This window comes from Xenopus laevis, chromosome 2S (assembly GCF_017654675.1).
Source record: "Xenopus laevis strain J_2021 chromosome 2S, Xenopus_laevis_v10.1, whole genome shotgun sequence".
NCBI lineage: Eukaryota > Metazoa > Chordata > Amphibia > Anura > Pipidae > Xenopus > Xenopus laevis.
Genome location: NC_054374.1, coordinates 9,970,117 through 9,996,808, shown reverse-complemented (window position 1 = coordinate 9,996,808; position 26,692 = coordinate 9,970,117). Strand labels below are relative to the sequence as shown.

Here is a 26,692-nt window from a genome sequence, read left to right as displayed (position 1 = left end):
AAGCTAGACTCTGACAGTGTTTTTGAAATAGCAGACTGTAGCAAGTCATGTGTGTAATGGATAAAAGTGATTACCTAATCATTTTCTTGCCTCAGGTGAATTTCCTTACAGTCAGTCACAAAGCTGGAACCTATATCCACAGTACTTTATGCACTTTTTCCCCCCTCGTTCAGGCTATTAACGGAATTGTGCTTATAAATAAAATAGAGGTGGCTGGCTATAAGATCGGGAAGCACATGGAGTGTGTTTAAGAAGAAAACTGGTGTTTGTCCCTTGAAAACTAGGGCACATATTGATTGCTTTAATTGAAAAGACTCCTGAGACCACACGACTTTCATCTTAGTGCTTCTTCTAAATTTAGAAATTCAAAGCAATGAATAAGTTAATAGTCCCTCTTAAACAGCATAATATTATGCTTGACATAGGGAATAATACAACGGATGTGCTTAAAATTCCCCAGGATAAATGCAGGCTAATAGGCAAACAGTTGCTGTATTAATATTTTTATAGGTGTTTCTTTAAAAAAAGTATCATTTCTGCATTGGATTCTTTTTAATGGAGGCTTTCTTTCCCACCACTCTCCACTTCTCCTCTCTTCTTGGCTGACTGGCCCTCGGCTCACCCTTCTCTTTGGGTAACTTCTCTGCTGCCCTACCCACCACCTTACTACACGGGCATTGGATTCCGACTGTACAACTTCCCTCTCTGATCCCACCACTTCAGATGTTGGGGCACCCTCCTCCACAATCTCCATTCCTCCTGTAAATTAGGGCAATCTCTAACAATGTTTTGCCAGGCATCAGGGCAAGAACCGTGGCCATGGCCTAACTTCAGGCACAAATTTCAGCAGATTTCCTGGCATTCTTTACTGGGGTGCCCAGTTTCACCACAGAGGGCACACTTCACCACTGGGCATTTAGCTGCAAAGTGCCTGTTTGAGCCACACCTGAAACACACCCTGGGGTAGAAGCAAACCCCATGTCCTTACCAATAAAGAAGGGATTCCACCCTCCTATCCAGAAACCTTCCTCATCATTAGGGATGTAGCGAACTGCCGAGTATGTGTTCGCGAACGCCGTTGCGAACACCGGCAAAAAATGCGAACAGTTCGCGAACAGTTCGCGAACTTCGAACATCCGAAAATCGTTCGATTCGAACGATCGAAGGATTTTAATCGTTCGATCGAACGATTTTCGTTCGAACCGAACGATCGAAGCCATTCGATCGAATGATTTCATTCAATCCAATGGCTTCGATCGTTCGATTCGAACGAAAATCGTTCGATTTTAGCGATCGAATGGTCGAATGGTCGAATGATTTTGACGCGAACGCCTATTGGCGAATAGAGATGTCGCGAACTGTTCGCCGGCGAACTTGTTCGCGCGAACATCGGGTGTTCGCGCTCGCCGGAAGTTCGCGAACGTCGCGCGACGTTCGCCATTTTGGGTTCGCCATTGTTGGCGCTTTTTTTTGCCCTCTCACCCCAGACCAGCAGGTACATGGCAGCCAATCAGGAAGCTCTCCCCTGGACCACTCCCCTTCCCTATAAAAACCGAAGCCCTGCAGCGTTTTTTCACTCTGCCTGTGTGTGCTGAAGAGATAGTGTAGGGAGAGAGCTGCTGCCTGTTAGTGATTTCAGGGACAGTTGAAAGTTTGCTGGCTAGTAATCGTTTTGATACTGCTCTGTTATTGGAGGGACAGAAGTCTGCAGGGGTTTGAGGGACATTTAAGCTTAGGTAGCTTTGCTGGCTAGTAATCTACCTTCTACTGCAGTGCTCTGTATGTAGCTGCAGTGGGCAGCTGTCCTGCTTCTGATCTCATCTGCTGACTGCTGCAATAACAGTAGTCCTTGTAAGGACTGCTTTTATTTATTTTTTTGTTGTTTTACTACTACTACTACTACTACTGCTATAAGAGCCCAGTGCTATTAGTCTAGCAGTGTTGGGGAGTGGGACTGGTGTGCTAATCTGCTGCTCCTAGTAGTTCAGCAGCACCAACTTTAATTTTTTTTTTTTAATATTCATTTTTTTTTATTTTACTTTTTTTTATTTTACTACCGCTGTAGTAGTGTATAAGTTGACCTTTTAGGCATTATTTGCCCTGTAGGCATTATTTGCACACTGTTTTCTTCAACCCGCCATCGAGCTGTGTGACCTTGTTCACATTCTGTCTAAATATCCATAATATTACCGTCTCCAGAAAAAACACCGGAGTCACTTTTTTCAAGCAGCCATAATATATTTTACGTAATCCGTATCCACCGCTGTAGTAGTGTATACGTTGGCCTTGTAGGCATTATTTGCACACTGTTTTCTTCAACCCGCCATCGAGCTGTGTGACCTTGTTCACATTCTGTCTAAATATCCATAATATTACCGTCTCCAGAAAAAACACCGGAGTCACTTTTTTCAAGCAGCCATAATATATTTTACGTAATCCGTATCCACCGCTGTAGTAGTGTATACGTTGGCCTTGTAGGCATTATTTGCACAGTGTTTTCTTCAACCCGCCATCGAGCTGTGTGACCTTGTTCCCATTCTGTCTAAATATCCATAATATTACCGTCTCCAGAAAAAACACCGGAGTCACTTTTTTCAAGCAGCATTCATATATTTTACGTAATCCGTATCCACCGCTGTAGTAGTGTATACGTTGGCCTTGTAGGCATTATTTGCACACTGTTTTCTTCAACCCGCCATCGAGCTGTGTGACCTTGTTCACATTCTGTCTAAATATCCATAATATTACCGTCTCCAGAAAAAACACCGGAGTCACTTTTTTCAAGCAGCATTCATATATTTTACGTAATCCGTATCCACCGCTGTAGTAGTGTATACGTTGGCCTTGTAGGCATTATTTGCACACTGTTTTCTTCAACCCGCCATCGAGCTGTGTGACCTTGTTCCCATTCTGTCTAAATATCCATAATATTACCGTCTCCAGAAAAAACACCGGAGTCACTTTTTTCAAGCAGCATTCATATATTTTACGTAATCCGTATCCACCGCTGTAGTAGTGTATACGTTGGCCTTGTAGGCATTATTTGCACACTGTTTTCTTCAACCCGCCATCGAGCTGTGTGACCTTGTTCCCATTCTGTCTAAATATCCATAATATTACCGTCTCCAGAAAAAATACCGGAGTCACTTTTTTCAAGCAGCATTCATATATTTTACGTAATCCGTATCCACCGCTGTAGTAGTGTATACGTTGGCCTTGTAGGCATTATTTGCACACTGTTTTCTTCAACCCGCCATCGAGCTGTGTGACCTTGTTCACATTTTGTCTAAATATTGATAATATTATCGTCTCTAGAAAAACCACTTGAGTTACTTTTTTTCAAGCAGCATTCATATATTTTACGTAATCCGTATCCACCGCTGTAGTAGTGTATACGTTGACTTTGTAGGCATTATTTGCACAGTGTTTTCTTCAACCCGCCATCTAGCTGTGTGTATTATCGTTTCCAGAAAAACCAACTGAGTTTTTGTTGTTGTTGTTGTTTTTTTAAAAATAATGCCAGGCAAAGGCAGGCCGCCACGCAGAGGCCGTGCTAGGGGCCGTGCTGCTATGCAATCCTGTGGCCCTAGCAAATTGCCCAGTTTTAAAAAGCCAATGACCCTGAACTCCCAAAATGCTGAAGAGGTAGTTGACTGGCTTACACAGCACACCCCATCCTCTACCGTTTCTAACTTTACCACAACATCCTCCTCATCCTCCACTGCTATGGCCACCCCACGTAACACTTCCTCCACCACCGGTGCCCCTTCTTCACTGGGGTCAGAGGAGTTATTTTCCCATGAGTTTCTTGAACTGAGTAATGCGCAACCATTATTGCCAGAAGAAGATGAAGGAGATGAGGACCTTACACCAGATTTAATTCTGGCAGAGAACACGATAGAGATGGACATAATGAGTGATGAGGAGGAGGTCCCCGCTGCTGCTTCCTTCTGTGATGTGTCAGAAGAAATTGATGCATCTGAGGAGAATGATGATGAGGAGATTGATGTTTTGTGGGTGCCTAGTAGAAGAGAGCAAGAGGAGGGTAGTTCAGATGGAGAGACGGAGAGTCAGAGAGGCAGTAGGAGAATAAGACTTAGAAGAAGCAGGGAGGACAGCCCGCAGGGATCAGTAGGGCAACAACATGTATCGGCACCTGTGTTCAGCCGGCCAACGCACCCGCCATTGCCGCCAATACCGCCAACTCCGCCAACTTCTACTGTTACCGCCAGATCGCACACTTCCAAAAAGTCAGCAGTGTGGGATTTTTTTAATGTGTGTGCCTCTGACAAAAGCATTGTAATTTGCAATGAGTGCAGTCAGAAACTGAGCCTTGGTAAGCCCAACAGCCACATAGGTACAACTTCTATGCGAAGGCACATGAGCGGCAAGCACAAAGCACTTTGGGAGCAACACCTCAAAGGCAACAGGCAAACTAAAAGCCACACTCCTTCTGGTCCAGCATCTTACTGCTCTACCTCTGCTCTCCTTGACCCGTCTGAACCACCCTCCACTCCGCCTTCCACCTTGACCACCTGTTCCCATTCCCAGTCATCTGCCACCAGCCAAGTTTCTGTGAAGGCCATGTTTGAGCGTAAGAAGCCAATGTCTGACTGTCACCCCCTTGCCCGGCGTCTGACAGCTGGCTTGTCTGCACTCTTAGCCCGCCAGCTTTTACCATACCAGCTGGTGGACTCTGAGGCCTTCCGCAAATTTGTAGCAATTGGGACACCGCAGTGGAAGGTACCCAGCCGCTCAACGTATATGGCAAAAAATGACTATTTTCAGCATTTATGTGGCATATTTTTTCTGGCAACTGTGCTTCAGTGGCTGCAACCAAAAAAACTGGGCAAACAATGTCTACAAGGTCAACGTATGGCGAAAAATTACTATTTTCAGCATTTATATGGCATATTTTTTCTGGCAACTGTGCTTCAGTGGCTGCGTCCAAAAAAACTGGGCAAACAATGTCTACAAGGTCAACGTATGGCGAAAAATGACTATTTTCAGCATTTATATGGCATATTTTTTCTGGCAACTGTGCTTCAGTGGCTGCGTCCAAAAAAACTGGGCAAACAATGCCTACAAGGTCAACGTATGGCAGTTGTTTAAAGAGAACAGTAGATTACTAGCCAGCAAAGCTACCTAAGCTAAAATGTCCCTCAAATCCCTGCAGACTTCTGTCCCTCCAATACAGAGCAGTATCAAGCAGATTACTAGCCAGCAAACTTACTATCATCTGTCCCTGAAATCACTAACAGCTCTCCCCCTACACTATCTCTTCCAAGCACACACAGGCAGATTTTTCAGATACATTTTTGCCCTTGATCCCCCTCTGGCATGCCACTGTCCAGGTCGTTGCACCCTTTAAACAACTTTAAAATCATTTTTCTGGCCAGAAATGTCTTTTCTAGATGTTAAAGTTCGCCTTCCCATTGAAGTCTATGGGGTTCGCGAACCGTTCGCGAACCGCTCGCATTTTTGCGCAAGTTCGCGAATATGTTCGCGAACTTTTTTTCCGACGTTCGCTACATCCCTATTGGCGAACGTCGCGCGACGTTCGCGAACTTGCGGCGGACGCGAACAGTCGAAGTTTGCGCGAACTAGTTCGCCGGCGAACAGTTCGCTACATCCCTACTCATCATACAGTGGGGTAAGGGGGGACAGGACAGTACATTGCCTCTTTAGCCAAACCATCACATCTTCCGAGGGGGACACACACTGTCTTAAACATAATGGTGACAGTTTTGGTCTCAGGCCGGGACACTGAAATCTCGCTTAACCCCTCCTTCTCTGGGGCTTCTCTCTTACCCTCATATTTGCGCCAGAACTTATCCAGCCCCTGAGACAGTTTAAAGTTCAGATCAAACTCAGTGTCTGTGACACTTACCAGCCCAAACACATCTGAAGGGGTAAAGCCCAATGACTATTTGATGAGATTTCTGGCTACAAACCTGCGCCCTGGGAACTCACCCCTCTCCTTCACCCACTTAATTTTCACCTCATTCTTCCTCCTACTGTTCTGACTCTCACCCACCTCAGAGACATTCTGCCTAAACAGTCTCTTCCCATCCCAAACACTTCTCCTCCCTTGTGCCCCTACACTCTCACTATTTACTGGAGGATTCCCTGCACCCTCTGTGACACTGCTTTTACCAGCTATGTTCTCTCTTACTGCAGCATCATATACAGTTTTATTAGTCAGGGGTGCAGCCATGTTAGTACACCCTGTAGCCATTTTAGTACTCCCTGCAGCCTTGTGACACTGCACACTCGCAACTGACACACGGCCACCAGGCACACTTACAGCAAAAACACTGTATTCGCATGCTTGGGAGACTCCATAACAGATGGAACACTGCATGTAGAGGTATGTTCTCCTTCCTTGCTGTCACTTGTAGCCATGGCCACCACCTCCTTGCACACCTGAACATTTTCAACTTCTGCTGTGAAACCGGGAGCAGCAGTCCTCCTGTTAGACCCCAAGTGGGTCCTCACTCCTTGGCCAGCAATGGCCGCTGTCTTCCTTTTTTTTTTTTGGAGGCATTTCAGGGGAAAAGCAGTTTGCTTCCCCCAGACCCAAAAAGGGCCAGAGAAAAAACTCACAGCCTTGAGCTCTCACCAATGCAGGTGTTAGGGAGCTGCTATTTGGTTACCTTGGTTACCGTTGTTAGGCTGCTTGGGGGAAAGGGAGGGGGTGATATCACTCCAACTTGCAATGCAGCAGTAAAGAGTGACTGAAGTTTATCAGAGCACAAGTCACATGACTGGGGGCAGCTGGGAAACTGACAATATGTCAGATTTCAAAATTAAATATCAAAAAATCTGTTTCCTCTTTTGAGAAACGGATTTCAGTGCAGAATTCTGCTGGAACAGCACTATTAACTGATGCATTTTCAAAAAAAAAAATTTTTTCCCTTTAAACATGGCTTTAAGTCGAATGATTCCCACAGGGGTTTCTGTACAGCAGATGCACCAAAGGCATCATGAACTAATGGTGTTTTAATGTCACAAAGCCGAAATGTCAAAATCCCCACCATTTTTATTGCAACTTGTATCAGCAATTGTATGTGTGACAGTTTGGATGCAACTGTGGCTGACAAAAATCCAACACTGCGCTGCATTTCAAATGATCCTGCATTCCCTTTAGCTATGCTATTCTTCTAGCTCTGGCCAGGACATTAGCTTGGAATGTTGCTGTCACAGAGATCTATTGCTGGAGGTCAAGTGACTCCTACAGCTAATTGCAGGCTCCAATTCTTTGTGTGGGGACTCTGCTATGGGTTTTATTTCGACGGCCGCAGGTAGAACTAAGGTGTCAGATTGCCAATACTCCAATTAGAAATTGGGAAGAAAATAACCATAGAGAAAATGTATCTGGTAGGCAACTATAATTTGCCATAAAATTCTTCTGTGCTTACAGTGAGTTACAGAGCAACTTTAGTGCCGGCAACATAACAGCATACGCTCTGCACTGATTTCTGGAAATACTAGAAAAAAGCAAGTCAACTAGAAACAGTTTACTTTTTTATTTTGTATCCCATCAGCATTATACAGTCTCCTTGATTCGTCACCCATAACGCATATTGCTCCTTCTTTTAATTAACTCGTGTTTCATTTGCTTGGGTTTATAAGATTTGTGTTTTAGTTCTTTATATATTAGTTTGTTGGCTTTCAGAAAAGGTATAAAAGTACTTCACTTTAAATGAAATAGAATAAGCAATATCTGGGGTCGCTTTTATATGCAGGTATAGGATCTATTATCTGGAAACTTGTTATCCAGAAAGTTACAGGAAGCTCATCCCCCATAGACTCGATTTTAATCAAATCACTTAAAAATTTGAAACATACAGTATTTCCTTTTTCTCTGTAACAAAAACAGAGCATTTTACTTTATCCCAACTAAGATATCATTGATCCTTATTGGTAGGAAAACAATCCTATTGGGTTTATTTAATGCTAAAATGATTTTTAGAAGACTATGAAGATTAGTGATGGGCGAATAAATTCGACAGACATGAACTTGCGGCAAATCTCTGTGTGTCGCCGCAAGCAAATTAATTTGCGAAACTGCGGAGACAGTTCAACGTTGAAAACTCTGCTGTGTCCAAAAAAAATTGGCGCTCGTCAAAATTGGCGTACGCGTAGAAATTGGTGCGCAACAAAATTATTCGGAGGCCCAAATATTTGCATTTGGACCAAATAGTCGACTGTATAAAAATTGTGCGTTTCAAAAATTTACACAAAATTATTTTGATGCCCATTGACTTCAATGTGTTTTGCTAATTTTTCGCTGTTTTATGAATTTTGCTGTAAATTCACAATTTTTAGGCACAGATTCGCCCATCACTAATAAAGATCCAAATTACACCTTGTCTGGAAAATCTCAGGTCCCCAAGCATTCTGGATAACAGGTCCAGTACCTGTAATATGAAATTTACAGTACTTTTCCGTTTGGCAGAACTTTCCATTCTGTTATACAAGAAACTTAAAAGTCTAGTGGCAATGACTTTTGGAACTTCCTTTTGAATGAAGTGATGGACTAGGGACTTGAGCAACACATGACTTGGTCAAGAAAACAGGACAACTGAGTGCTGGCAAGTCATGTGGCATAGTTGGAGTTGCAGGGGATGCCAGTGAAAGTGGCAAAAGGCAAGACAATTAAAACCATTTGCTAGTAAGCATCATAAATGTTTATGCCATTCCTTTGGAACTGGAAAAATCCATTCTCATCTAGTGACATCTGGTGAAAAAGAAAAGTTCAGCGCATCTAATTTCCCAATGTTATGTCTTTCTCAGAGATACATTTGAAGCCAACATGAGATATCAGATCCCCCAGAATGTCTGTAGCAGCTGTATTTGGCCTCGGGAGGAGCCCTCAGCTACTCAGATGCTGCCAGGTCTTAACTTGAGAGGAGCAAAGCAGATGTTTTGAAGAAGCAAAGGGGCACGTATGTTAACACAGTTGGACGGAAGGCAACAGTTCAAGGAGTAGACGAAAAGCGTGGTCAGGCAGGCTGGGGTCAGTACAGGTAGAGTTCAAGCAGGGTCAGACAGGCCGGAGTCGGTAGAGGCAACATTGAAGAATAGTCAAGCAGGTAACAGTCAATATCAGCAGAGTTCAGAATAGTCAGGCAGGCAAGGGATCAAAGACCAGAATAAACACGAAACATATCATACCCAGATACTTACAAGTTAGACCTAACAACGGGCAATGAGTTTGGGCTTATAGCCCCTTTAAATATTCGAATTTCGTGCCACCTGGCGTGATGGCGTTACGTGCATAGCACGTAAAACCTGGTGCGCGCCATAGGAAAACCAGCGTTAAGAAGTGTCAGGGAGCCGGGAGCTCCCTCCAGGGAGGTAGTCAGGATCAAGGAGGAAGCCCTCTTGAGGGAACAAGGTCGCGGTGTCCAAAGGGTTAAACGAAGAATAGTCAGGATCAGGCAAGAGTTCACAGGCAGGCAGAATACAACAAGGTCCAAAGTCCAGGCAAAGGGGTCAGGAAACAGATCAGGAACAAGATTTGGCAATAAGGTACACAGGAAACCCAGGATACACTTTAGGGAAGGTAATCCTATACTTGGGCGCCATTCTGGCGTCTAAACAGGCTTTTTATTTGAATTTGGCGCCTTAGTGACGTCATTGACGTCCTTGCGCCGACGTCGGCGCACTGACGTCATCGCGCCGGCGCCGCTTACCCACGTGGCGGCCATGGGCGCCGCCATCTTGGGAGCGACGCCGGCAGGAGAGGACGCGCCGCCCGGAGCTCTTGGACCTGCTCCGGGCGGCGCTCGTGACAGTACCCCCCCCCTCACGGGGGGCCTCCGGACCACCAGGATTTGGCTTCTGGGGAAATTTGGAGTGGAACTCCCTCACCAGACGAGGAGCGTGAACATCACGGTGACCTTCCCAGGAGCATTCTTCAGGGCCAAAGCCCCTCCACTGAATGAGGTACTGAAGAGACCCTCTGGAGATCCTGGAGTCTAGGATTCTCTCCACCTCGTACTCGAGTTGACCCTCCACAGAGATGGCAGGAGGAGGAGATTGACCGCCAGAGAACCGGTTGGTGATGGCGGGTTTCACCAGAGACACGTGGAACACGTTGGGGATTCTCATCTCTGGTGGCAGTTGGAGTCTGACAGCCACAGGGTTGATTATCTCCAAGATGGGAAATGGACCCAAGAATTTTGGACCCAACTTGGGAGATGGTATCTTCAACCGGATATTCCTGGAAGAGAGCCAGACATTATCACCCACCTTGTAGGGAGGAGAGGATCTTCGACGACGATCCGCGAAAGTCTTATGAACAAGAGCGCTCTTCTCTAGGTTCAACTTGGTAGCAGCCCAAATAGCAGACATATGGGCTGCGGAGTCGTCAGCAGCCGGGACATCAGATAGCACAAAGTCTTGGGGAAAAGCTTGAGGATGCAGACCATACACCGACATGAACGGAGACCTCCCTGTAGAGGAATGACAAGCATTATTATGAGCGAATTCCGCCCATGGGAGGAGATCAGACCAGTCATCCTGGCAGAGGGATACGTGGTTCCTCAGGAACTGTTCCAGGGCTTGGTTGACACGTTCAGCTGCCCCATTCGTCTGCGGATGGTATGCAGATGAAAACTGAAGAACAATTCCCAGGTCTTTGCATAGGGAACGCCAGAATTTGGCAGTAAACTGGGTGCCTCTATCGGAGACGATCTCCACCGGGAAACCATGCAGGCGGAAGATGTACTGGATAAATAGCTGGGACAACTCCACCGCAGAGGGCAACTTCTTCAGAGGGATGAAATGGGCCATTTTGGAGAAGCGGTCAATAACAACCCAGATCACAGTATTCCCACCGGAGGGAGGAAGTTCGACAATAAAGTCCATAGAGAGGTGCGTCCATGGACGAGAGGGTATCGGCAAAGGCTGTAACAACCCACTGGGGCGGGAATGGCTAGGCTTAGAAGTGGCGCAGACATTACAAGCAGCCACAAAGTCCTTTACATCCTTGCGGATATCAGGCCACCAGACTAGGCGCCTCAAAAGTTCAAGGGTCTTGGCCGGACCAGGATGTCCAGCTTGCCTGGAGCAGTGGGTTTGTTGCAGGATGGCCAGGCGAAGTTCTGGAGGGACGAAGGCCATGCCAATCGGAGTATCTTGAGGAGCGGAGGACTGCCCAGCCAGAATCTGGTCGGCAAATTGGGGATACAGAGAGGCAATGATCTTGACTTGTGGAATGATTGGTTCCTGTCTCTCAGGGTCACGGTCCACCGGAGTGAAGCTACGAGACAAGGCGTCGGCCTTCAGATTTTTGGAACCTGGGCGATAAGTCAAAACAAAGTTAAATCGGGAAAAGAAAAGGGCCCACCTGGCTTGTCTGGGATTTAGCCTCTTGAGGGACTGTATGAACTCCAGATTTTTGTGATCAGTGAAAATCTGGACAGGAATTTCAGAACCCTCCAGGAGGTGACGCCATTCTTCAAGGGCAAGCTTGACTGCCAGGAGTTCTCGATTTCCGACATCATAGTTCTGCTCTGCGGATGAGAACTTCTTGGAGAAAAACGCACAGGGGTGCAATTTTCCATCAGAGGAGTGTCTCTGAGACAGGATAGCTCCGGCTCCGACTTCAGAAGCATCAACTTCGATGCAGAAGGGTAGTGCAGGATTGGGATGTCGAAGAACAGGAGCAGACGTGAAGGCCTCTTTCAAGGACTGAAAGGCTTCTATGGCAGATGGAGGCCACAGGCTGGGTTTACCCCCTTTTCGGATGAGGGCCAGGATAGGTGCAATGCGGGAAGAGAACCCCCGGATGAACTGTCGATAATAATTAGCAAATCCGATGAATCTCTGGATTGCTTTGGTACTCAGTGGGAGAGGCCACTCCTGGATGGCCGACACTTTCACGGGGTCCATCTCAAATCCCTCTGGAGAGATAATGTATCCTAGGAAGGGGATCTTGGATACCTCGAAAACACACTTCTCCAACTTGGCGAAGAGAGAGTTCTTCCTCAGACGAGAGAGTACCTCCTTCACCTGGGAGCGATGACTTTCAAGGTCCTTGGAAAAGATCAGGATGTCGTCCAAGTATACGACTACGAACCTTCCTAGGAGATCTCGGAACACATCATTCACAAACTCCTGGAAGACGGCAGGGGCATTGCATAGGCCGAAGGGCATAACGAGATATTCATAGTGCCCATCCCGAGTGTTGAATGCCGTCTTCCATTCGTCACCCTCCCGGATGCGAATGAGGTTGTAGGCCCCCCGGAGATCCAACTTGGAGAAAATCTTTGCCCCTTTCAGCTGGTCAAAGAGCTCGGCAATCAGGGGCAGAGGGTATCTGTTTTTCACGGTGATCTTATTCAGACCCCGATAGTCTATACAAGGCCGAAGGCCTCCGTCCTTCTTCTCCACGAAGAAGAACCCAGCCCCTGCAGGAGAGGTAGAAGGGCGGATAAACCCCCGCTGGAGATTTTCTTGGATGTACTCCTTCATAGCGGTAGTCTCTGCAGGAGAGAGAGGGTAGGTGCGCCCTCTGGGGGGCATAGCTCCAGGCAGGAGTTCAACCGGACAGTCGTAGGAGCGATGTGGGGGAAGGAACTCTGCAGACTTTTTACAAAATACATCGGAAAATCCCTTGTAAGTGGAGGGCAAAGTCTTTAATTCCGCAGAGGAGACATACACCTTCTCGAGGGGTTTTGGCGGAAGGCAATGTTGCAGGCAAAATGAACTCCAACGAGAGATCTGCCCAGTGGACCAGTCTATGGTGGGGTTATGCAGACGTAACCATGGAAGACCCAATATCACTGGAGTAGAAGGACAGGGGATGATGAAGAATGAAAGTTTTTCTTGATGCAGCGCCCCAACTTGTACAGATAGTTCCGCCGTGAACTTTGTGACGAATTCAAACTCCAGGGGTTTGTCATCTATGGCAGTAATTCGCAGGGGAGAAGACAATGGAAGCAGAGGAATCTTCATGCGTTCGGCAAAAAAGGCATCCATGAAATTGCCATCCGCTCCGGAGTCGAGGAAGGCCCTTTCGAAGATAGACTTACTTGCCAGGTGAATCTGCAAAGGAAGAAGAAGCCTGCGTGAATTTTCTTGATACTTCTCCAGAGAACCTCGAGTGATGCCCCCTACATGAGAAACCTGAGACATACCTCGGGGTACAAAACTCTTGGCTTTGGCAGGACAGGCGTTGGCAAAATGGGAATGCCCACCACAGTATAAACAGAGACCTGCCATACGTCTTCGGAGTCTTTCCTGCTCGGAGAGGCGAGTCTTTCCTACTTGCATGGGTTCCTCCAAGGGAGACGTCGACACATGGGTCACAGGAACAGCGGGTGTTTGCAGAATCGGCCTTTGAAAGCGAGGGGCCAACATGGGAGAAAATCGTCTACTGCGCTCTCTCTCCACCTGGTGCTCTCTGAGACGAGTGTCCACCTTAATGGATAGAGCGATCAACCCTTCCAGGGTGTCAGGAGTCTCTCTGGAGACGAGATCATCTTTGATGCGGATGGATAGGCCTTGGTAGTATACGGCCTTGTAAGCGTCATCACACCAGGAAGTCTCCGCCATCAGTGTTCGGAAGTCTATAGCATACTCATTGACACTGCGGCTTCCTTGCCGGAGCTGCAAGAGACGGGCAGGGGCGTTCGTAACCCGACCTGGAGCATCAAAAACTATACGAAAAGCCTGGAGAAAGTCTTTAACATCAAAAGTCAGCGGGGAATTCTTCTCCCAAAGAGACGTGGCCCACTCTAGTGGCTTGCCTTCCAATCGAGACATCACATACCCCACCTTGGAACGCTCGCTAGGAAACTGTGTGGGTTGGAACTCAAATTGAATTTGGCATTGCGTGGCAAATCCCCTGCAGGCTTGTGGGTCCCCACTGAAACGAGGGGGAGGTGGAATGCGAGGCTCACCTGTCGGGTAGCTTGTGTTCGTGGGGGCTGCCGCCATGGGGGGATCCCCAGTAGGTGGAGCAGTGGAGGACGCAGAAGGCACTTGAGCCAGCAGGACATCGAGTGCTTGCCCAATGCGAACCTGCTGGTTTTCGTAGTCCTCCATGCGGGATGCCAGTCCGCGGAGCGCTCGTCCGACATGAGGTGTGGCTTCCTCAGAAGGATCCATGGCCCAAGTATAATGTCAGGGAGCCGGGAGCTCCCTCCAGGGAGGTAGTCAGGATCAAGGAGGAAGCCCTCTTGAGGGAACAAGGTCGCGGTGTCCAAAGGGTTAAACGAAGAATAGTCAGGATCAGGCAAGAGTTCACAGGCAGGCAGAATACAACAAGGTCCAAAGTCCAGGCAAAGGGGTCAGGAAACAGATCAGGAACAAGATTTGGCAATAAGGTACACAGGAAACCCAGGATACACTTTAGGGAAGGTAATCCTATACTTGGGCGCCATTCTGGCGTCTAAACAGGCTTTTTATTTGAATTTGGCGCCTTAGTGACGTCATTGACGTCCTTGCGCCGACGTCGGCGCACTGACGTCATCGCGCCGGCGCCGCTTACCCACGTGGCGGCCATGGGCGCCGCCATCTTGGGAGCGACGCCGGCAGGAGAGGACGCGCCGCCCGGAGCTCTTGGACCTGCTCCGGGCGGCGCTCGTGACAAGAAGAGGCAGAAGCATGCAGCAGGCATCCTCGCAGAGAACTCGGCAGGCATCCTTACACAGATATTCTTGTACTTCAGTCTCCATCTTCCTTTATTTAAGCTTCAGTAGTGATGAGCGAATTTATTAGCCAGGCGCAAATTCGATGCAAATTTCTGCGATTTGCCGGCAGCGAATAAATTCGCGAATCCGCTGTGAAAAATTGGCAGAGTAAAAAAAATGGACGCCGATGTACATTTTTTTTGGACGCCGGCCCAATACTGCTAAAAACGGACGCTGGTGTCCAAAAAAAATGGACGCGGCATAAAAAACAGATGCCGGCATCAAAAACGAGATGCTGGCGCAGTTTTGCTAATTTTTCGCCGTTTCACGAATTTCTCTGGAAATTCTCAAAGTTTTCGGCGAAACGCCCCAAATTCGCCCATCACTAAACTTCAGGCCTTTTTAGGTTTCATTTTTTTTTCTCTTTAAGATTAATTTATTAGAAATAATTTGTTATTATTTTGAGAAGACGTTAGGGTGATGTTGGCTATTACAGATGTGGTAAAGGCTATGGCACATGGTGAGTTTGTCCAATTGCCTTGGTTCATTGCCTTGTTTTAACCATTCCTGTTATACCTGGTATTTAGTAGCTATTTCTCTACACTTAAGATGTTGTTTACAACCACTGATGCAATTTTGAGCACAATCACCATTTTTTCCCATAATGCAACATTTTTCCCAACCGTTGAGGCAACTGAGGCCAATGTGTTAAAATTAGAGCAAATGTGGTTACCCATCAAGGTGAATTGGTCGCAATTACGCTGAAATTTTTTGAAGTCCTGTTGGTGGGTTTTTTGCACTGCAGCAATTGACTTGACTACCCGGTTTGGAGATGGAGGTAGACCCTGTGTCAGTGGGACCAACTGTGATTGATTGGGAACAGGAGGAAAAGTGGCACTTTTGCTGCAACTGATACCAGGAAATTAGTGCAACTGCAACTGTCCTAGCAGCTGTAAATTACCCCTTTATTCTGTTCATAGAAAGAATTTCTGTGTTGCAAATGTCAACATTTTCAACTCCCAGCCTACCCTAAATTATCGTTTCAAAACTCTGTTCTTTGACATAAACCTGAATACAGGTATAGGATCCGTTATCCGTAAACCCGTTATCCAGAAAGCTCTAAATTATGGAAAAGCTGACTCCCATAGCCTCCATTATAATTTATAATCTAATCTTTTAAAAATGATTCCCCTTTTCTCTGTAATAATAAAACAGTAGCTTGTGCTTGATCCAAACTAAGATATAATTAAACATTATTTGAAGCAAAACCAGTCTATTGGGATTATTTCATGTTTACATTAACTATGTAACTACATGATTTTCTAGCAGACTTAAGGGGTATGAAGATCCAAATTACGGAAAGATCCATTATCCGGAAAACCCCAGATCTCGGGCATTCTGGATAACAGGTCTCATACCTCTACTAACATGACCTTGCCAAAAATGTGTGTCTTACTGAATTATAGTAGATTGATTCATTTTTATCTCTTGAAAAGGTTTAATTAAACATAAAGGATTAAATCTATAAATTCAGAATTCATTCAGTTCTACATATAATATAATTAAGACATATCATTAAAACAGATATATATATTATAAAATTATGGGAGACAACATATTTCTGCCAGTTTTCCCATGAAATATGTTCCCAATCTGTTATCCGTTGCCTGCTGCCTGATGTTCCATCCATAAGTAATATCAACAACATGGATCAATGGTCTGTATGTAAATCAATATCCGTGTTGTAGCAGTGATGTTAACCTCGAAAGATAAAGTATATCGCAAATGTACACTCATTCTGGCCCTTTTTATTGCCTTATAGCTATTCCTGGCAATGCTAATTCATAATGTTATCCATAATATTTATCACTGTTCATAATTAGCACTTGCGAGAAAAGGTGAAGTTTTAGACTTTTAAATGTGTTCTTCGGCCGTTGGATATTTTAATAGATTGAAGGATTTTAGAATGTTGTACAGGGAGGGGTGATCCGTTAAATGGAATGCTTGGGTCTGGCTATTTCCAGATAAGGGGACTTTCCATAAAGCAGCACATCAACCATTTCGGCAGCGCACTCCGGAACCACTTTGAAGAATCGCACACTTCCAGATGACGGGTAAAGGTTGACAATCTTTATTTTAACATCTCACTTATAAAGAATAGAAACGCGTCAGACCTCGGACGTTATGCTTTGTAAATCAGATGATAAAATAAAGATTGTCAATTTTTACCCGTAATCTGGAAGTGTGTGATTCTTCAAAGTGGTTCCGGAGTGCGCTGCCCAAACGGTTGATGTGCTGATTGTGTTTTCTTAATGACAGACTCGGGGTGGCGGCACTCGGGTCACAATGGCGTTGGGGTTAGATTTGTTTTGTATTTACCTAGATACATGTCCTGTGTGTGGGGAGATCGGGTGGATTGTACCGGCTCCAAAAGTGGAGTCGGATCCCATATTTTGTTTATATATATATATATATATAGCCACGGTGAAGCCCGGGAGTAGTATATGCTTTGTTGCATAAGTGTCTGCATAATTAATTTCCATTAAGCAGAGCACCATCCCTTAAGGGTGCGAACACTGGGCTCCTCTGATTACCAAAACAAATTTTTCTTTGGCACACCACTTACTTTCTTTCCATAGGGTACATTCAACTCCTCGGGCTACTTCCAAGCCAATTTCTCATACAAGAATTAAAGAAATAGGGAGGAAGCACACCAGACACTTGGCTTTGCCTTTTATGACATTTATTCCAGCAGAGTTGGCACTCCTCTGATTACCGCCTGCTGTAGCATCCTCGATGGTGCCTGATATAATTTAACTCTAACCTTTGAGGTTGAAGTGCAGAGAGTGTGCTCAATCAATCTGTAGTATTCTCATAAATCACAAAACATCAACAGCTTATAGCCACATATCTTATTTGCTCAAATTGCTGGTATATCGCATATTAATACTGTTCTCCCAAATAAGGGACAAAGTAGCAGAAGACCTTGGGTACCCTGGCAATGCCGGATGGCTGGAGCCTTTATCTAAGGACGGTCATGTCAATTAGAAATGCCCAACTTACTGCCCTTTAGCTGTTTGTTGACTTATGGATACTCAAGAAAACAGGGGTTTATTATGCGGGAAAGGTGTTGCTTTCTGTGACAGGGCACAACCAACCAACACCTAAGCTCTAAAGAATGAGATGCAGGTCCTATGCAAATTGTACATTTATAGCACTTTTTTTCTTAGAATTAATGAATGAGTCTTATTATTTTCTACTGTATATCTTTAAATTGTTGAATTTTTCTTTCTTTACTTCATTGTACCAGCGGGTTTAGAGTGAGATTATTCTATTTGAGGAATATATATCTATATGCTCCTTCCTAGAACTCCTTCCCATCACTCATGCGTTTGCTTTGCTGGAGACTTGCAGATGAATGACAAGATCACTGGTTTTCTTATGCGCTCACTGATAAATGATCAAATGGCTGCTAAACTAATTTCCTAGGAACAGAATGTTTTTTGTGGGGCAGGCAAAACCCCGTTGCATTGTCTGGTATATTCACATGCTAGAAAATTCTCTATTCCACAGCTACAGTATGTTCCACATCAATATAAAGCTGCTATAAACACAATTGCCTAAAAGAAGAAAAATTCATCATTGCTACAAGCTTCCCTATCCCCATGTATAATGCAAGTAAACGTCAGTGCTATGTGCATGTGTAGGGGGATGGGTTAAATGAACTAAATAGGGATGAGCGAAATACTTAGAGAAAATGCCCATAGGCTCTAATGCAGGGGTCCCCAACCTTTTTTACCCGTGAGTCACATGCAAATGTAAAAAGAGTTGGGGAGCAACACAAGCATGTAAAAGTCCCGTGGCATGCCAAATAAAGGCTGTGATTGGCTATTTGGTAGCCCCTATGTGGACTGGAAGCCTACGGGAGGCTCTACTTGGCACAATACATAGTCTTTATGCAATTAAAACTTGCCTCCAAGCCAGAAATTCAAAAATAACCACCTGCTTTGAGGACACCGAGAGCAACATCCAACGGTTCGGAAGGCAACATGTTGCTCGCGAGCTACTGTTGGGGATCACTGCTCTAATGGATAAGAAAAAAAGTTGCATGGTATGAAAAATTGTTGTGCGAATGCGTTTGGAGAATTTTTAGCAGTTTTGTGAATTTTTGGTGAAGCGGAGTCAGGTTCACCCATCATTAGAAAATGAATCTGGGCACAGTAAATATAGTTATTATATGGTATAACTGCTACAGTTTGAATATATAGGGGTGCCATACTTTGGCTCATTTTCCAAGGGTGCTGTACTGTGCCACATATATTTACTGCGGGGGCATAGTTGCCACATGTGGTCAGTTTGTGACCCCGGAGTTTTGTGAAGTATACTGTAACATGCCTCCTGGACAGAACAGTCTATCCATTTTTAGGCAGGTTGGGTTCAGCTGGGTGAAGGTTATAGAAGTAATTGACCTACTGCAGCATAGTGTGCAAATTGCAATTTTGGATGAAATAATGTTATATTTACCCCCAAATTCATCATTTTTCCCCAGATGTCCAGCATTGTTGTGTAGATGCATCAAATTTGACGCAACCTACTTTTGCACATTGATGCCAATTAGATACAAATGCACTGAACATTTCCTTGATCTGGTAGATGTAATTTCCAGATTTTGGCATAACAATGAAATGTGTGCCCAATTATTTTGGTGCATTTGTGCTGTGCCTATTGACAAATGCTATTGTGAGAACTCTGGAGCTGCCTCTAGGTTCTGTTGGCAGTAGCTTGCGGAAATAGATGCATTTCTTGATTCAGAACAGGAGGCAGAAGAAGACAGCCACACCTAGCACAAGTATATGGAAGTCCAATAAGCGAATGTTGATGCAAGTACCTTAAAAGAATGTTATTTTTCCATGGAAGTGACTGTGGGGACTTATGTGGGCTTGCAAATGCAGTGCAGTAAATGACCCCTTATATGTTTTAGGAGAATGCAAGGAGCTAAAACAGTGGGTGCCATTAAACCCCAGCTAAATTTTGGAGAAAAAAAGTCCCACTGAACAATGTTCTGATGTGAGCTAAGCCTGCCATACACAGGGATATCCGCTCATTTGGCGATGTCACCAAATCAGCGGATCTCTTCCCGATATGTCCACATTGAGGCGGGTGATATTGGGCAGATTCGATCGTGAGCTCTAGGGCCCAACAATCGGATCACAATGCAGGTAATACCGGCGGTTGGGTGGCAGGGCCACATCAACAAACAGATGTGGCTGCGATCCGACGGGATTTTTAATCCTGCCCAATCAACATCTGCCCAACTATCAGCCTGATATCAATCAGGAAAGCCCGTCGGAGGGCCCCACACATGGGCCAATAAGCTCCCGACTCGGCCTGTTACTCCGTATTTACTTCCTACAGTTGTGAGACCAAAACTGACAGAGCACACAAGATTTAATTAATGCATTTCATTAAGGCCGCAACTAGGGGTAGGCAGAAGAGGCACCTCCCTAGGGAGCAAAGATAAGGGGGTGCTTGCCAGGTACCTATTAAGTGTCTTCTCCTGCCCCTAGTCTGTGTTCACTGTCCTCTCTAGCTCTCCCCTCTCCTTCATCTTCCCCCTCCTCCCCCCCCCCTCTGTTACTATACACATGGTCTGGCGCATGCGCAATGGGTAGCAGACTGGCCGGCCAGATTGCTTAGGGTGCCCGGTCGGCTTGGCCCGGCCCTGCATTTCATTACAGACACATGAAGAACAATTATCATCAACAGCCTGAAAAGGAACTTTCACAGTGACTCTAGTTCCATTAACAATCCTGTGCATAGTGGTGGCTAAAGTACAACAGTGCCTTACAAATTTACTAGATAACATACTTTTTCATTCCGGGGAGAGAAAATATTTCTGCTTTTGTGTGAGCTGGTGTTATTTATTTCTGCACTGATAGGACAGAATCAGTCAGAAAATGATTTACTTTAGCAAAAAGCCAATATAAGGAAACCAAATACTGTACATTTAGCAAGCCCACAGCGCTTTTATTATTTATGCACCTTGCCACATTAATACCCAAAAACTAAATAACCATGATCGGCCGCAACTTTGCATTCACAGTTACACATTCCACAAGATCCTTTTAATAGGTATTATTCCTTAACAGTCCCAGCCAAGCCAACACAGTGCAAAACAAATAAAGTACAATACTTGCTGCTCTCAAAGGACAAATACCCACACACAGTGAGATGCTTATAACAAATGTTGCACGATGTAAGTAGTGGTATGAAGTGGCAGCTACTTTTTCAACACAAGTTCAAAGAATAGTGCTTGTCCTGAACACACTTTTTACATGTTGCACCAAGCTTCTAACAAAGGGTGAACGGAGCAGGTTGTTTAAACAGAGCTCATTATCTCTAGTTAAACTAGCCCAGTTAATCATAGGGATGTTAGTACTTTCAGGGTAGTAATTACTGGATGTTTGTAAATTCTAAGGAACACTTAGGAAGTAAAGTTTCTGCACACCAGCATGAGACATTATTGAGCGAGTCTCAATTTCTAGAATAGTGTGTTTTGGGAAAAATCTTTCCCAGTACAATGGCTCCTAAGGATTTCATCCCACAATCCCTTCAGTTTATTCTGTCTTGTAGGACTGTACTAAGAATGTACCACATTTCATAATTCCAGAGGCATTGGGGCAAATCCATAACCCAGGGGTCCCCAACCTTTTCTACCCTTGAGCCACATTCAAATTCAACAAAAAGTTTATATAAAGTTTATATAGGAGAGCAACACAATCATGAAACAAAATTCCTGAGGGTGCCAAATAAGGGCTGTGATTGGCTATTTGGTAGCCCCTGTGTGGACTGACAGCCTACAGGAGACTCTGTTTGTCAGTACCTCTGGTTTTTATGCAATTAAAACTTGTCTCCAAATCTGGAATTCAAAAATAAACACACTGGGGGCAACAACCAAGGTAGTTGGTGAGCAACATGTTGCTCGCAAGCCATTGGTTGGGGGACAATGCCCTATCCGAATCTGGATTCTCATTTGCATATGCAAATTTGGAAACAGAAGGAGGAAACCAATTTTGATCCCCTTAATCACGTGACCTAAACTCACTTGATTTAAAGGGTTTGGATTCAGTTAGCCAGGCTTTTGGAATTGTCCAAATCCTGCTGAAAAAGGCTTGGATTTGCCTGAATCCCGAACCAAATTTGATGCGTCCCTAGAATGTACCCACAGGATTGTTTCCTAATGCTTATGTAAGATAAGTCAAATATCATCACATTATTAACAGATATGATCTACACTTTAGCCAGAATGTTCCATGAGTTTGTGATTACATATAAAACATTTTCCTTTCTCGCCTTACATTATTACTAACTAAACCAGTAAACCGTATGAGTATTTGGTTAATATACCATTCCATATCTACAAATTATAGCCATTACACTCTCCAGTCTCCAGCCATTGTGAGCTGTTCATTTATTATATCAATGTAGAAAGCAATTGGGTCTGGTTGGGTCATTCTAGATGAAACCATCCATGGAACTTCTTCAGATTCTATTGGCAGGTTTTGGTCATTTACTGTAAACCAGTGATCCCTAACCAGTAGCTTGTGAGCAACATGTTGCTCTCCAACCCCTTGGATGTTGCTCCCAGTGGCCTCAAAGCAGGAGCTTATTTTTGAAATCCAGGCTTGGAGGCAAGTTTTGGTTGTATAAAAACCAGGTGCAATGCCAAAAAGAGCCTCAATGTGGTTGACAATCCACATAGGGGCTACCAAATGGCCAATCACAGCACTTATTTGGCACCCCAAGAACATTTTTCATGCTAGTGTTGCTCCCCAACTCCTTTTACTTCTGAATGTTGCTCACGGGTTCAAAAGGTTGGGGATTAGTGATGGACAAATTTCTCCCATTTCGATTCGCCGTAAAATATGTGAATTTCGCAAAACAGCCAAAACTTCATGAAACTGCGGCGACAATTCTGACGCCGGCGACAATTTGATACGCTTTAAAGTCAATGGGTGCCTTTAATTGGTACCTGGAGTCAGAATTGTGGGCTGTGTCAGAATTGTTGCCGACGTCAACAAAAAAAATTTTGACGCCGGTGAAAATTTGCAGATGAATTTTCGTTGCAAAATGTGGTGAAATGCAGATATTCGCCACCTATTCACGCCTTGCAAATAAATTCAACCATCACTATTGGGGATCCCTGCTGTAGACAGTACAGGGAGTCATTCTATGGACAGTGCCAAAAGTATACTTTGGAGAGCTTCTAAAAGAAATGTTTTAGTTCTTTTCCACATTTCATCAACATCATTGCCTTAGGTGTGTTTTGTTATTATTGTTGTTATACCTGGAGGGCTGCAAGCACAAAGTTAATTGGCTGCATAGATATAAACCAGTGTTTTATGTATCATTTTCAGATGACTTGGCTATTACACAATGGTGAAAGGTCCCATAACTTTAGCTTTTAAAAAGCGCATTATGATAAATTATATGATGCCATATTCCTTGACGCTTCCTTTTTTAAGCGAGATTTAGTCAGAAAGATTTAACTTACCTGCCTGCCTCTAACCATATCTTTTTATGCATTTCAGCTATGAAAAAAAAAATAACTTTCAAACCTAACAACCAATTTTCAGGTCTAATGTTTTACTGCACCGATAATACCTTTGCCCTGACAGCACAGGCTAAGTGCCTGCTGGAATGTTTCCATGGGAAGTAGGTAAGAGATTTGCAAAGCCTTAAAGAGATACTGACAGCAGAAATTAAACAATTTTTACATCTATCAAAGTATTGACTTGGTTTGCTAATTACAATTTTGCCATAAAGTATTCGCTCAAAGCTTTTATATTACCTATCTGACTCCTCCTCTATGAGGGGGCTGCCATTTTTGTGCAGCAGGAGTCCGTTAGCATTAGAAACATTAACTGACAGGTTTGAGATGGGACAGTCAGGTTGGCAAAACAGCCAGGTTTATGAACTTCAACTAACAATTACAGGTATAGGATCCCTTATCCTGAAACCCGATATCCAGAAAGCTCCGAATTCCGGAATGGCTGTCTCCCATAGACTCAATTTTATCCAAATAATCCAAATTTTTAAAAATGATTTCCTTTTTCTGTGTAATAATAAAACAGTAGCTTGTACTTGATCCCAAATAAGATATAATTAATCCTTATTGGAAGCAAAACCAGCCTATTGGGTTCATTTAATGTTTAAATGAATTTCCAGTAGACTTAAGGAATGAAGACCCAAACTACGGAAAGATCCGTTATCCAGAAAACCCCAGGTCCCAAACATTCTGGATAACAGGTCCCATACCTGTATTTACAAAAACAGACCTCTCAGCAAAAAACGATCAACGTGACCTATAGGTGACTTTTAGGGGGTTATTTATCAAGGTCCGAATATTTCTAACATAAAAATCGGATCAACTCCGACTGCCCGAGTGGACCTTATTTATCATTATAAAAGTCCAAAAAAATTGGGTCGGGCAAAAATCCGATAACTTCGTGGCTTTGCTTGAAAGTATGAAAAATGTGTAGTTTTCGGGCAAAGCTCCTCAAATACTACGAATTCTTCGGACTTTTATGACTTTTTTATCCAAAATCCCCGAAATTATTGGACATCAGTACACACAGCAGCGCAGATACTGGGATTTTCCCCATTGACTTATACAGGACTCATGCCGGAGTCTGACTTTTAAGACCATCAGGCTTTAATACATTTCGAAAAATTCATCGTTTTTTTAGTCCGAAAACCACGAATTATTAGAATTTCAGATATTCGGAGCATAATAAATAACCCCCTCAATGTACATTCATGTTTTGAAAAGTAGTTTTTTAGCGTCAGTATCACTTTAATGCAGCAATGGATACACAGAAAAGAGGGGGCGGAACAAGCGCAGGTGGGAGGTTGTTATAAATTATTTAAACTTCTTTATAATGTCGTGGCATCCCTTTATCCTTAGAACACAACAATGTCGTAGCGAGGAAGAAGAAGATGTTAGTAAGGCACCTGTGTTCCTTATCAGACGGGGAAACAAAAAGACAGACGGCTCCCAGGGAACATCTCATATGGCCATGTTTAGAATGGCAACAGGGCAAAGCCAGCTAAATACCATTGCTATTGCATAGTTAGTTAGTTACATAGTTAGATTGGGTTGAAAAAAGACAAAGTCCATCAAGTTCAACCCCTCCAAATGAAAACCCAGCATCCATACACACACCCCTCCCTACTTTTAATTAAATTCTATATACCCATACCTATACTAACTATAGAGCTTAGTATCACAATAGCCTTGGATATTATGTCTGTCCAAGAAATCATCCAAGTCCCTCTTATAGTCATTAACTGAATCAGCATCACAACATCACCCGGCAGTGCATTCCACAACCTCACTGTCCTGACTGTGAAGAACCCCCTACGTTGCTTCAAATGAAAGTTCTTTTCTTCTAGTCTGAAGGGGAGGCCTCTCTATTGGTGGGAGAGCACAGAATGTTTGCTGATGCTAAGTAAGGAGCATACCATTAGATTTGATATATGCAGTCTATTTAGTTACTCCTGGAGGGTAATTGCCAGTGCATTAAAGACTCACATAGGTACGTAAGGGTTAAAGCAAACAAGGGGAACTTTATTGTTTGACATTTTTCTAGCCCCGCTTCAGCTAATTTACATTTTAAACACAACTGAAGCTGACTGTGATTCCCCCATTACAAAGCATTTCTCATCTGCAATTCTTCTAATAAGGTCAATCTAATTTACCTCTATAATCACATCAGTGCTAGAATATTAATCTTGCTTTGGCGTTGGAAATCCACAGCAGCCGCCTGCAATTCAAGCGACCATTTAAAGCATGAGCCGGATGAGTCAATATCGGGGGCCCTGGATATGAATGGAATATTTCTGGCTTGTCTTTCGGATACCCTACTAGGTGTCCCGTCCCCGGTCCTATGTGCTTCTTGGCACTGGCAGTTACTATGCAGAATGGCAGACACCGAAACTTGGCGTATGTTTGGATACCAAATGCTAGACAAACTCTCTGTAAATACTGGGGAATAGTGATGGGCGAATTTGCGCCGTTTCGCCGAAAAATTTGCGAATTTCGTACAAAATTCGCGAAACGGTGAAAAATTGGCCAAACGGTGCCGGTGCCCATTTTTTACGACGGCGCCTGTTTTTTTGACGCCGGTGGCCGTTTTTGACGCCGGCGTCTGTTTTTTTTCGACAGGGTGAAATTTTTTTTTGCCGCCGGCGATTTTTCGGCCGAATTTTCACAGGCGTTTCGCGAATTTATTCGCTGGCGGCGAATCGCGCCCATCACTACTGGGGAAGCAATCACAAGCCAACCAACTTTATTCCAAAAACTTCCCCAGTATGTCCATATTTCCACCATCCTATTCATGCTTCTTTAGCAATACAAAAACAATCACTTTCCTTATTATAAAGTGTCATCATCACACAGATACAGCTCAGACAACATAGTCACCCCTCATTCCAACAGTCTCCGGAGGAAGCAGTGCCTTGGTATTGGTTGGAAAACTTTCTCACTTACCCCCTTTCCAGTGCTTCCCCTTGGTCCTACTAATTTTGCTTTGGGTCGCCCCACTGACGAGCAGCACGAGGATCAGCAGGAATTCAGGAGAAGCTGCCCTCTGCCTTAGTGAAGAGAACATGTTCATTTCACACCATTTCCAACGTCTTCTCTTTTTTTTTACTCCATCGTCCTTTTGCCTAGAAAGAAGTCGTTAATCAGTGAGAAATCGGAGCATGTAGTTGCCCTGGCATCCTCGGATGCTGAAGTAGTATCTCAAAGATGTAGCCCTAAAGAAAGACACATTTCTCTCTCCGTCCCTGCTTCATCAACACACAGAGCAGGCAGTGAGCTATGCTGCCAGTGTTATGACTGTTAAAAGCATCTCTCTCCTCTTCACTTGGGTTATAGGCAAGATATATCCCTTTTGTTTTCATTTACAGATTGACTGACAAATATAAAAACAGTAATAGCTGTGTCCGAGAGAAAGAAAATACGCCAGGCTGTGGGGGGA

The 26,692-nt window shown here is 44.3% G+C and overlaps 1 protein-coding gene across 8 annotated transcripts in view; it reads right to left on the bottom strand.

The window, feature by feature from the left end:
• Nucleotides 1-26,397, bottom strand: part of robo2.S (roundabout guidance receptor 2 S homeolog) — a 654,191-nt gene extending 627,794 nt beyond the window's left edge. For all 8 annotated transcript variants that reach the window (XM_041583357.1, XM_041583363.1, XM_041583359.1 and 5 more), the window contains exon 1: nt 26,200-26,397. In XM_041583357.1, the coding sequence (XP_041439291.1) occupies nt 26,200-26,326 (127 nt within the window). In that variant the 5' untranslated portion in view covers nt 26,327-26,397. The remainder of the gene's footprint in view (nt 1-26,199) is intronic.
• Nucleotides 26,398-26,692: the final 295 nt, after the last annotated feature.